This window comes from Gopherus evgoodei, chromosome 2, assembly GCF_007399415.2.
Source record: "Gopherus evgoodei ecotype Sinaloan lineage chromosome 2, rGopEvg1_v1.p, whole genome shotgun sequence".
Taxonomy (NCBI): domain Eukaryota; kingdom Metazoa; phylum Chordata; order Testudines; family Testudinidae; genus Gopherus; species Gopherus evgoodei.
The window spans coordinates 119,823,097-119,836,221 of record NC_044323.1 but is presented as its reverse complement, the minus strand read 5'-3'; the positions used below and the strand labels follow the sequence as shown (position 1 = coordinate 119,836,221).

General features: G+C 41.6%; 1 protein-coding gene across 2 annotated transcripts in view; it reads left to right on the top strand.

Annotated features, from left to right (window-relative positions):
- The window catches only part of CTNNAL1 (catenin alpha like 1), a 165,714-nt gene that overhangs the window by 55,217 nt on the left and 97,372 nt on the right, over window positions 1-13,125 (top strand). For both annotated transcript variants that reach the window (XM_030551619.1, XM_030551620.1), the window contains exon 3: window positions 6,339-6,526. In XM_030551619.1, the coding sequence (XP_030407479.1) occupies window positions 6,339-6,526 (188 nt within the window). The remainder of the gene's footprint in view (window positions 1-6,338; window positions 6,527-13,125) is intronic.

The following is a 13,125-nucleotide window of genomic DNA, read 5'->3' as shown; positions in this document are numbered from 1 at the left end:
AGAAGAAGCCATTGCAGTTTACAGTTGACATACTGCTTTCATGATTGCATCTGTTTTCTCTTGGGATATTTACCTGAGACATTAACTAATGAACAGTTATCACTTTTTTCAGTATTTAATTAGAGAGCATAACTTTCTGGAATGGAGAAATATTGTTGGCAGAAACACACTTCCAGCAGAAACTTGTATAATGCTTTTTCTGTGTGGATGCTGGTGATTGTGGAGACTAATCATCTGTTAGAAAATTACGTGGTGTTGCAGCCTGATCACACTGTTTTTTATTAACTCATTTTTTTACATTACATAATTGCAATTCAGTAAAAAGATTTTTCAGGCTTCTTCCAGTCTTCAGTGGCTTTGCGATTGAACATGAATTCTTCTGTACAAAATCAAGTACCACTGCAATTGGCATTAATATTCAGAGCAATTCCCTAGCACAACTTGTCGCTTTAATATTTGTTACTTTCTGGCAAAGTCAGTATTCTGCTGCACTCCTCACAGACTTTGTGAACTCACATGTTTGTTTCAGTCTACTTGAGGCATGACACATATACAGACATTTTCCTGTTAATATTTGGCAAACTACAAAGTAGTTGATGCAAAATATTTTAATTGGAAGCAAGGTCTTTGGTATTCTTTCCTTTCAAGCCTTTTGACTGTAAATTTAGAATGTGTATAGGACTGTATGTAGCTATTAGCTCCACTACCTTTTACAAAGATGGCACCTATATTCCTTGCCACTTTTGACAGTATCCTGAGTGACTGAGCAGTTACTGTATCATACACAATAGTTTGTGTTACTCCATATATCTGTACTCATGTATATGCAGTAACTGGGTAGTTTGTGAAAATGCTTCTGTCGAGATCCTTCAAAAAGGCTTCAGCACCTAAATGGTTCTGAGTTCAATGGGACTACTCACATTCTTAAAGTTAAGTGTGTAAATTTCTACAGGATTGGGCTGAGTCTTCTTGGCTTGAAACACTTCATCCATAAAGTGCCCAGCAACTGTAAATCCATATGGTGAAGTATAGCCTGATTGAAGCATTTCAGTTTGCTTGAATAATGGATTTCAGTATATCAGAAGGTGGAGCTGGTTGCAAATAAAATATAGGCTATTTGTAGAGCCCTTCCTGGATACACAAGTATGACACTGGTATGTGCAAGGGACAGCTGCTAGTGAACCTGGTGCCAGCTCCACAGGGCAAGGCTGGGGGTGGCACGGCAAGGCTGGGGGTGGCACAGCAATACTGGAGGAGCTGCCGGGGCTGGGCACTGGCTTCTGTGAGTGGTAGCCTGAGATGCAGTGGTGAAAACAGCTACATTTGCTGTCCTGGTTGCTGACCATGGCCCTGCTAGTCTTGCTCATTGTCACCAGAGCCCTGCAGCTCTGTGGATATCCACTTTATATCTGCAGATATAAATTGTGTAGCCACACAGGGCTCTAGCTATTAGCTTATCAATTTTCTGTTTGAGTTTTGTTTTGAGAACACCACCAGGATGTCAACGAGGTCTTGGGGCTTCTCTCTTTTTGCATAAATGAACATTTTAAGTGTGAAACTTGTTAGTGTAAAAAACAAACCAAAAAAAAAAAAAAAACCTGACAAATCTGAAGTTCTTCTAACAATTAAACTAGTTTTTTAAAAAAAAAGGTACAAGTACCTGCTGCAGCAATTTGACTGTAAATTGGAATAAAGTAAAGAACTAAGACAATACAAATACAAAACTTTATTTAAATACAATTTAAAAGTTTTTATCCATCCGATCTTACTATTTATTTTTGTTCTCTTGCACTGTGCTTAAGGTGCTTTTAGTAAGATATTAAGGCTAAACTATATAAATAAAAAAATTGGGAGTGAGTTATTCTTGATTGTTTGAATAAATTGATATGAAGTTGCATTTTTGTTAGGTAAAAGCATGGCTGTAGAGTTGGTATGAGGGGGTTTGAAGACCTGGATAACGTTTTGGATGTTACTTTTTTATTCTACTTGCATTTTTTGGTGTGTGCGGTTTTATTGTTTGTTGCTCCAACATTAACACTAATTTGACTACAGGATTTTGTAGCCAGTGACTTGATTTCTATGTACAAAAAGTAAAAAAATACTTCAACTTCTAGTGTACATAAAATCAAAAAGGGAGGAGGGAGAGTGAAAACACTTTTGAATCATGATAGGTTAGGTCTAACCAGCATGGCTTTTGCACTCTGTTAGAATTTTTTGTCAATAAACACGTGAAAAAGTTGGCACACAGTGAGGTGGTAAATTTGTAGGTAACACACAAGTCTGATTAGTCAAGACTAGGAAAAACTGACAAGCCTTAAGAACAATCTTACAAAGCTACATAAATAGGCAGCATCATGGCAGATTAAATCCAATGTTGACAAATGTACAGTAATGCAGGTTGGAAAAAGTAATTTTAGCTACTCATGCATACTTGGTTCACTCAGGAATGAGTAGTTGGTGGTACTAAGAGAGGTCAGTGAAAACCTCACCAAAGTTGTTCCATTCTATTTCATTCTTGATACACAATGTTTTCAGTATTTTCTATCAATCAGAGGGTAAAAAGAATGAAGCACAGCCTCACCAAAAATATGTAGCAGAAAAAGCGGAAAGTGGTTCAGAGGGAGATAGAGAATGATCAGTGGCATGGAGACACTGGAGCTATTTAGGTTTGAAGAGCAATGAATCGAATGGGACATGATGAATGATATAGAGACGGTAGATGGAGATGTCCTCTTTTTTTGCCTCTTCTCTCCCCCCCCCCCACGAATAATACAAGGAGATAATGAAATTTAAAAAGGAATAACTTTAAACTGAGAAATACTTTCACACAATGCATAGTTAGTCTATGAGACTCATTGCCTGAAAATACCGTTGAGGTAAAAAAATTAACAAGATTCAGAAAAGTTTGGATGTCTATATGGATAACAAGAATAACAGTTGTCAGTAAGGATTAAAATGAAAAACCCAAGAGTTTTAGAAGAGATATAAACCCTCATGCTTCAAGACATAAGCAGGCCTAACAGATCACATTAGGAAAAAACTTACTCTACAGGTTATTCTGTAACTGCTTACTGTAGGGTTCTTGCAACTTCTTTCTCAAGCATCTGATATTGGCCACTGAGATACAAGGTGTAGGACTAAATGGGCCACTTGTATGATCCACAGTGACAATTGCTGTTACTATATTATGTCATAGTTGTTAAAATATCAATTATTGAGGTTCTTTTGAGTCAAAGCAGAGCTTGTTTTGCCTCTGAGTGAAAATTGAATATGAAAGGTAATTGTTGTTTTACAACTACTTGCTTTGATGTTCAGTTTAAAAGGCTACCCATACCTTCTCCCATAAAGTACTAAAGCATTATTTACACATGTATACACAGTACATACAATTCTCTCTTACTTAAGGTAAGATGTCAGGTTATTTAAGCCAAGCAGTAGAGATGGGGGCAGGAGGGAAGCGGAGGGTAGAGGAATGGGTGTGGGCAGGGATCTGGCAACAAAGCAGTGACTATGAGAGTACTTTTGAGCTTGGAGCCAGGAGGTGAAGCTACTGGACTATGATCCAGTTAGCCATGCAATGCCCCTTTGGGGCTGGGATAGTAGAAGGAGGCTCAAGGTAGTAGAAGGGACCAAGGAGACTGCAGATAGCAACCCTGGGAAGATGCAGGGAGGCCATGATGTGGCAGAAGCAGGCAACTGGAGGCAGGCTGGGGAGGGAAAGAGGCTAGTTGGGGCATTGGGGGGAGGAGGGAGTTGGGCCCCGAAGGACAGGGGCTGGGGAGGACATGAGGCTGGGGGGCTCCTTGGACCACTTGGGGGCAGCAGCACAAGGCTGGGGTAGGGGTTCTGGAGGATCTGTGCTGTGCTTGGTGCCCTGACACAACCAGATTCTGCAGGAACTGGTAGGGCACTTACCAGCTGGGTTACTTGATAGGGCAGAACCCATGAGTTGTGACTCTATGGCCCAGTCGTGCTGTCTCCACGAAAACTGGGTGATACACAAGACAAGGTGAAGAGTTTGAATTAGGAACCCAACAGCACTGCCCTCTGATTAGGCTGCAGAGTGAGCATGTGCCACCCCATTGCTTCCTGATTGGAGGGGGAGGGTGCAGAGGAGACACATCAGCCAGGCTTCTGCAGGACTCCCAGCACAGCGCCTGTGCAGCTTCCAGGGTGTGTGGAGACACTCTCTCCCCCATCTCCCTTCCCCTCTCCCCGGAACATTGCCGCTCGCAGCCCTGAATGTTCCTTTGTGCCCAACAGTTTGAAAACTGGGCATTGGTCCTGTTTGCTCTTGATGATCAGTTGGCAAGAACAAACGGAACAAATGCCTAGTTTTGCCAAAAAAGTTGGGACCTCTGGGACAGGGCTTAAAAAGGGGACCGTCTTCGCCAAAATGGGACACATGGTCACCTAGAGATGGTGGATTTTGAGATTGGGTGTGAGAGCATTAGATGTTTCATCTTTTTGTTTTGTGCTTGGTATTGGGCTGTTAGGTTTGCTCTTAAAGCATTTAAGGCATGTGAGTAATGTAGTAAATGATTAGTATTTAAAGCTGTTTTCTCAAGGTTAGTAAAAACTTGATCCAATTTTTTTCAAACATGTTCTAGGAAACTTCTGTTTTACTGATATAGACCAGGAGCGGGCAAACTTTTTGGCCTGAGGGCCGCATCAGGTTTTGGAAATTGTATGCAGGGCCGGTTAGGGGCAGGGGTTGTGGCTCAGTCCCCACACCCTATCTGCTCCCCGTTCCCCCCAGGACTCCTGCCCCATCTAACGCCCCTGTCCTCTGATCATCCCCAGAACCCCCGCCCTGACTGCCCCCTGCCGCCCCATCCAACCCCTCCTCTCATTCCTTATGGCTCCCCCCTGGACCCCTGCCCCATCCAACCACCCCTTCTCTCTGTCCCCTGACTGTCCCGGCAACCCCTGCCCCTGAGTGCCCCCCGCTGGCCCATCGAACCTTCCCGCGCCCATTCTTGACTGACCTCCCCCAGGACCTCTGCCCCATCCAACCATCCCTCCTCCCTGTCCCCTGACTGCCTCTGGAACTCCTGCCCCCTGCCAGCCCATCCAACCCCCCCTCTTTCCTGATTTGCCCCATCCAACCACCCCTTCTCCCTGTCCTCTGGCTGCCTCCGGAATCCCTGCTCCTTGCTGCCCCATCCAAACTCTCATCTCATTCTCAGCTGTCCCCTCCCTCCCCCCAGATCCCTGCCCCCATTCAATCCCCCTATTCCCCACCCTCTGACCGCTCCAACCCCTGCCCACCCGCCCGAACTCCTCTGCCCTCTATCCAACCCCTCCGCTACCTGCCCTGTTACCACACTGCCTGGAGCACTGCCTGTTACTACACTGTCGGGCTCTGCAGCTGTGCTGCCCCAGAAGCTCGCAGCCCTGCCACCCGAAGCATTGTGCTAGCATCGGAGCGAGCTGAGGCTGCAGGGGAGGGAGAACAGCAGGGGTGGGGCTGGGGTCTAGCCTCTCAGGCCAGGAGCTCAGGGGCAGCCTGCGGGCCGTAGTTTGCCCACCTCTGATATAGATATTTTAGATTTCATAATAGCATGTTTATAGTACATTATTGGAGCACTGGTGTTGCGTTGTTACAGTGATAAAAACAAACCTTATTCTCTTAGCTCTTGGAGAAAGTTGCTGTAAATAAATACAGTGTTGTAATTGTGAAATTTTACATTATTCAATTTTAAAAAAATAATTTTCATCATTTCTTTTCTCTATTCTTCCTTTCTGTCTATGACTCTGTATCTTTCTAAAACCTATACACAGTAGTGTCATTACAGTGCTTCCCCAGTAGCCTAACAAATACAAACCTATTTTATTGGATATTTAAAATTCCTGTTGGGGGCTGCTTATTCTTACACTTGAGAATTTTTAAAACAAAATGAAATCTACAAATCAGTTAGCTTGTGAGAATACTAGCCAGGACTTGACAGAATAAATGCTGGTTGGACTATGGGTTCTTCTGTTTTGTTCCAGTGCTTGCATGAACTTAATTTTTACTATTAAAAAGAAAAAAAGTAGGAGAGCAATACTAACTTCCATTTTTTTCTGAAGCAAAATTAAATCTACAAGCTCTTAAGGACAAAACCAAAATTTTGGTCATATTTGAGGGAGAGAAGGAGCAAATATCAAGCAGTTGAGAGCTGAAGTGAGTAGGCAGAATCATTTATAGTTAGTAATAAGATACAAGACAAAAGGGAGCAAGCAATATCAGCAAGGCAGGTGCCATTTATCCCTTTTAATTTAGGCATTTTTTATGTTCTCAGCTTTTTTCTGTTTTAAAAGCACAAAAGTTACGTATTTATCTTTGGTTTTTTTAGGTGAAACAATTGCACAGCTTACAGATGTTGCTAACTTGGATCATCCAGAATCTGATGGCCGGATAACAATTTTTACAGACAAAACAGGAGTAGTAAAAGCTGCAAGATTGCTGCTTTCTTCAGTGACAAAGGTGCTGGTACTGGCAGACAGAATAGTTATTAAACAAATTTTAGCTTCCAGAAACAAGGTATTTAAGTGTCTCTTGTTGTTTCTGAAACTATATGTGCTGGAGATGTGAGAGAATTTGGTACCAAATGAAGTAATACTTTGCGTTACACTTAATATTAAAGAACTATGTTTTTTCCCTCGTTAGTTTAACTATATATATTTTAAGAGAAGAAACTGTGAAACTTGTTTAAAAAAAAACAACAAAGTCTATTTAGATTCTTTATTTCAGGAAATACTGAATCAAGAGACTTTAGGTCACATTTGCCGTTAACTTGTCTTACATACTTTGCTTTATATTCTCTTGTCTGTCAATATGGCTACATTTGTTTAATCTATTAGTGGCATTTCTTGGGTTGGAGAGAAGTAAAACAAAATAGTTAAATACTGCCACAAGATATCCTATCCAGTGTGTGAAGAGTGGTTATTGTTGGGCAAGTGTCTAAAGTTATTTTGGTGACATTGAGCATTGTGCCAAAAGACTTGAGGTGCTATTTTGTGAGGAGAAAGATGAGGTGGTGTGTTAGTGTTCATTTACTTTGGCACAGAAAAAAATTGGCTTTTATATTTTCTGTTGGGTGCAAAGGATGGCTGTTGGTAAAATGGCCAATGAAAATCTCTCTTCTGTTAGATGCAGCAGGACATTTTTAAACATGTTTCCACCAACTGTCAGCAGCAAGGCAAAGAGCACATTCCCAACATGTTAGAAGTAAAGAGCTAAGGAGGATCCATAAGCTGCGGCTGCCTGGATGAATGGAGAGGAATGCTAATAAGAGAGTCCATATCTGTTTTTTAGATTGAAATAAATATTTTATGAGACACAAGCTAGGTGAGGTGATATCTTTTATTGGAGCAACAGAAATTGGTCCAATAAAAGCTTTCAAGTTTCACAGAACTCTTCCTCAGGTCTGAAAAAATGTAACCAGAATGTCTCAGCTAAATACAAGGTGGGTGGGGTTGTTAAGCGTAAGGGGTTCACACATGTTGTAGACCACCGCTTCAAATACAGTGGGCAGTTAAGCTCCCAGGCTTGTCTTTTGAAGGTGTTGTGCAGGTTTCCTTTGAGGACAAGGATTGAAAGGTCAGCTATGGAGTGATCAAGTGTGAAAAGTGTTTGCCCATGGATGATAGGGTGTTCTTGTCTTATTCTTCTGTGGTCTAAGTATGTAGTGATTATGTGGCTTCAACCACATAGTTGTTGTTTGGGCCTTTGGTGCACTGGATGAAGTATGCCACATGTTACAGGCATGTGTAGGACCATTTAGTTGGGAATTGGTCCTGCTTTGAGCAGGGGGTTGGACTGGATGACCTCCTGAGGTCTCTTCCAACCCTGATATTCTATGATTCTATGACCAATGGCTCTTGAGGGTGTGTTGGGAGTAGGGAGTATTGATCATTGTAGCAGTGGAGATATGACTCCAGATGCAGGTTTTGCATCCTTGTTTGTGCCAGAGTCTGAAACTGCTTTGAGTTGTGATACCTTAGTAGATGGGGAACTTGTTTTGGTTGAGGGTCATGAGGCTGGGGGGCTGTTTGGCAGTCAGAAGAGGGAGTTTGGGAAACTTTTTTTGCAGGTTGTCGTCCTTGTGGGTTGTAATTGTTTGATACCTAAGCCCCTTAGTTTAATTTTAAACTGTTTTTTATCAAAAAAACTCCCAGGTTTTACAAAAAGTATTTATTCATTTTTTTTCTGATTTTTTTTCACCCTACTTTTAGAGCTTTCAACTATATTAAAAAATAACTTGTTTTACTAGGAAAATACAGTACGTTGCATGAGATATGTATTATGATAATACATTAGTCTGTGTGTGTATATGCAAAGCTGCCTGTTAAAGTAAGGCTATGTATTAGTTTAGAAAATACATACAATAGACAAACAGGCACGCATGCAAGCTCTGAAATGTGTACACATTTGAATGTACTGATGAATCTCATGCCCACCACATAAACATTTTGAAGTGTTAGCAGATAATGATTTAAAGATTTAACACACTAAAATGGGAAGAAAATGAAAATCTGTATGAGAATAAGTTTCGGAACACAGGGAAGTATTTGAAAGTTTTAAAAATACAAAAACAGGAGAAAAGTGTGAAGTTGAATTTATGTGCTGCAAATATGTGGCCCAATTATTAAATGTAAATATTTATAGGCTAATAGTTCTCAATCTACAACAGTAAACTGGTTATTCAAATGAAAAGTTTTATTTGGGGATAAGAGATGGCATTATTTTAGTTTTGCAAGAAACCACATTGATGAATGGAATTCAAAGCATTAATCTACTGAATACTCTTTCCTTGTCTTTCCATCCACCGAATACTCTTTCCTTGTCTTTCCATCCACCAAAATAAACCTCAATATTTACCCAGAAAAATTAATAGTTTTTTTGCACTGATTTTCACTTATTTTTACTGTTGTGGTAATAAACTGATAAATTTCCAGGAAAAATTAAATAAAATAAAAACTGAACATGAAGGGCCTTAATAATACCTCATTTGTGTTTTAGTGTGGAGTGGTAGGTCACAAGTAGAGATACGTGGTCAGTGGTTCCCCCTGTTCCCTGCCATATTGAGGCTGGCTCTTCTGGGGTATTTGGGTGGCCTATTCCACAATGTGATCTACTTCCCTCATTGAGTGTCCTTGTTTGGTGAAGGTGAATTTAAGTGTGTATCTCAGACTTTCTCTTCAGAGCAAAGTTCTGTGGTATGTGAGTGCCTGGCTATAAACAACAGATTTCTTGGTGTGTCTGGGGTGGTTGTTGGACCTGTGGATGTAACTGTGGTTATTCATGGGGTTTTTGTATATGGTTGTCTGTAGAGTTCCATTGTTGAAGCTGATTGTGGTGTCCAGGAAGTTGATTCTGATGGGAGTGTTCTTGAAAGAGTTTGGTGGATGTGGGTGGAGGTTGTAAAAGTTGTGGTGAAAATGTGAGAAAGATTAGGTTATCTTTCCAGAGGATGAAAATATCAACAGTTGATCTCAGGTATATCGTTGGCTTTGGAGTGCATTTTTCTGGAAATTCTCCCTTGAGGTGGTCCATGAAGAGGCTGGCATATTGGGGAGCTATGCTAGTACCCATGGCTGTTTTCATGGTTTGGGATGTTTGGTGTATAGGGAGGTAACCTCCATTTTGGCAAGGATGGTGTTCTGGGGGAGGCTGTTAGCATTGTACAGTTTCAGAAGGAAGTTGCTAGTGTCTTGGTGGAAACCGACCCTTTGTGTGGTGGGTGATTTGAGGCCAGCTTCTGAATCCTGATATTCCTTTGTAAGAGTGCTGTGGCCAGATATGACGGGTCTCCCTGGGTCTTTCCTTGTTCATATACCTTGGGAATCATGTAGAAAGTTCATGGGGGATGAGGTGTAAAGTTTTTCTTGAAGTTGTTTGGGGAAGATTTGATGTATCTCTAAAGTCCTGTGTGAATAGTGGTGTGGGGTCATATCTGAGTTCTTTGTAGTTGGTGGTGTTGGAGAGTTGTCTGTTAGCCTCATTAATGTAGACTTTACAATTAAGGACTATGATGGTATCCTGTTTGTCATCTGTTCTTATCACTATATGGTGACTGGATTTCAGGGACTTGTGCAGCTGTCCTCATAGACTCTAGGACTGGAAGGGACCTCGAGAGGTCATCGAGTCCAGTCCCCTGCCCTCATGGCAGGACCAAATACTGTCTAGACCATCCCTAAAAGACATTTATCTAACCTACTCTTAAATATCTCCAGAGATGGAGATTCCACAACTTCCCTAGGCAGTCTATTCCAGTGTTTAACTACCCTGACAGTTAGGAACTTTTTCCTAATGTCCAACCTAAATCTCCCTTGCTGCAGTTTAAGCCCATTGCTTCTTGTTCTATCATTGGAGGCTAAGGTGAACAAGTTTTCTCCCTCCTCCTGATGACACCCTTTTAGATACCTGAAAACTGCTATCATGTCCCCTCTCAGTCTTCTCTTTTACAAACTAAACAAATCCAATTCCTTCAGCCTTCCTTCATAGGTCATGTTCTCAAGACCTTTAATCATTCTTGTTGCTCTTCTCTGGACCCTCTCCAATTTCTCCACATCTTTCTTGAAATGCGGTGCCCAGAACTGGACACAATACTCCAGTTGAGGCCTAACCAGCGCAGAGTAAAGCGGAAGAATGACTTCTCGTGTCTTGTTTACAACACACCTGTTAATGCATCCCAGAATCATGTTTGCTTTTTTTGCAACAATATCACACTGTTGACTCATATTAAGCTTGTGGTCTACTATGACCCCTAGATCTCTTTCTGCCATACTCCTTCCTAGACAGTCTCTTCCCATTCTGTATGTGTGAAACTGATTGTTCCTTCCTAAGTGGAGCACTTTGCATTTATCTTTATTGAACTTCATCCTGTTTACCTCAGACCATTTCTCCAATTTGTCCAGATCATTTTGAATTTTGACCCTGTCCTCCAAAGCAGTTGCAATCCCTCCCAGTTTGGTATCGTCCGCAAACTTAATAAGCGTACTTTCTATGTCAACATCTGAATCTTTGATGAAGATATTGAACAGAACCGGTCCCAAAACAGAACCCTGCGGAACCCCACTTGTTATACCTTTCCAGCAGGATTGGGAGCCATTAACAACTACTCTCTGAGTACGGTTATCCAGCCAGTTATGCACCCACCTTATAGTAGCCCCATCTAAATTGTACTTTCCTACCTTATCTATAAGAATATCATGCGAGACTGTATCAAATGCCTTACTAAAGTCTAGGTATATCACATCCACCGCTTCTCCCTTATCCACAAGGCTCGTTATCCTATCAAAGAACACTATCAGATTAGTTTGACACGATTTGTTCTTTACAAATCCATGCTGGCTATTCCCTATCACCTTACCACCTTCCAAGTGTTTGCAGATTATTTCTTTGATTACCTGCTCCATTATCTTCCCTGGCACAGAAGTTAAACTAACTGGTCTGTAGTTTCTTGGGTTGTTTTTATTTCCCTTTTTATAGATGGGCACTATATTTGCCCTCTTCCAGTCTTCTGGAATCTCCCCCGTCTCCCATGATTTCCCAAAGATAATAGCTAGAGGCTCAGATACCTCTTCCATTAACTCCTTGAGTATTCTAGGATGCATTTCATCAGGCCCTGGTGACTTGCAGGCATCTAACTTTTCTAAGTGATTTTTTACTTGCTCTTTCCTTATTTTCTCTTCTAAACCTACCCTCTTCCCATAAGCATTCACTATACTAGACATTCCTTCAGACTTCTCAGTGAAGACCGAAACAAAGAAGTCATTAAGCATCTCTGCCATTTCCAAGTCTCCCGTTACTGTTACCCCCTCCTCATTGAGCAGTGGGCCTACCCTGTCCTTAGTCTTCCTCTTGCTTCTAATGTATTGATAAAAAGTCTTCTGGTTTCCCTTTATTCCCATAGCTAGTTTGAGTTCATTTTGTGCCTTTGCTTTTCTAATCTTGCCTCTGCATTCCTGTGTTATTTGCCTATATTCATCCTTCGTGATCTGACCTAGTTTCCATTTTTTATATGACGCCTTTTTATTTTGTAGGTCACGCAAGATCTCAAGGGTAAGCCAAGGTGGTCTTTTGCCACATTTTCTATCTTTCCTAACCATCGGAATAACTTGCTTTTGGGCCCTTAATAGCGTCCCTTTGAAAAACTGCCAACTTTCCTCAGTTGTTTTCCCCTCAGTCTTAATTCCCATGGGACCTTGCCTGTCAGCTCTCTGAGCTTACCAAAATCCGCCTTCCTGAAATCCATTGTCTCTATTCTGCTGTACTCCCTTCTACCCTTCCTTAGAATTGCAAATTCTATGATTTCATGATCACTTTCACCCAAGCTTCCTTCTACTTTCAAATTCTCAACAAGTTCCTCCCTATTAGTTAAAATCAAGTCTAGAACAGCTTCCCCCCCAGTAGCTTTTTCAACTTTCTGAAATAAAAAGTTGTCTGCAATGCAGTCCAGGAACTTATTGGATAGTCTGTGCCCCGCGGTGTTATTGTCCCAACATATATCTGGATAGTTGAAGTCCCCCATCACCACCAAATCTTGGGCTTTGGATGATTTTGTTAGTTGTTTGAAAAAAGCCTCATCCACCTCTTCCACCTGATTAGGTGGCCTGTAGTAGACTCCCAGCACGACATCACCTGTGTTTTTTACCCCTTTTAGCCTAACCCAGAGACTCTCCACCCTTCCGTCTCCTATGTCCATCTCCACCTCAGTCCAAGTGTGTACATTTTTAATATATAAGGCAACACCTCCTCCCTTTTTCCCCTGTCTGTCCTTTCTGAGCAAACTATACCCATCCACACCAACATTCCAGTCGTGTGTATTATCCCACCAAGTTTCAGTAATGCCAATAATGTCATAGTTGTATTTATTTATTAGCACTTCCAGTTCTTCCTGCTTATTACCCATACTTCTTGCATTTGTATAAAGGCATCTAAGATACTGGTTTGATCTTGCCTCCCAGCTTTGCCCTGACCCTCCTTCCTCTCTGCCATTATAGCCCGTGCTCCCTCCTGTTTCCAACCCATCTCCCAGGTCTTGTTCCCCACTTACCTGTGGGCTTTGCTCACCTGTCCCCATCGAACCTAGTCCTCTTGGTGTTGGAGAGATTGTGGTGGATGTAATCTTCGTT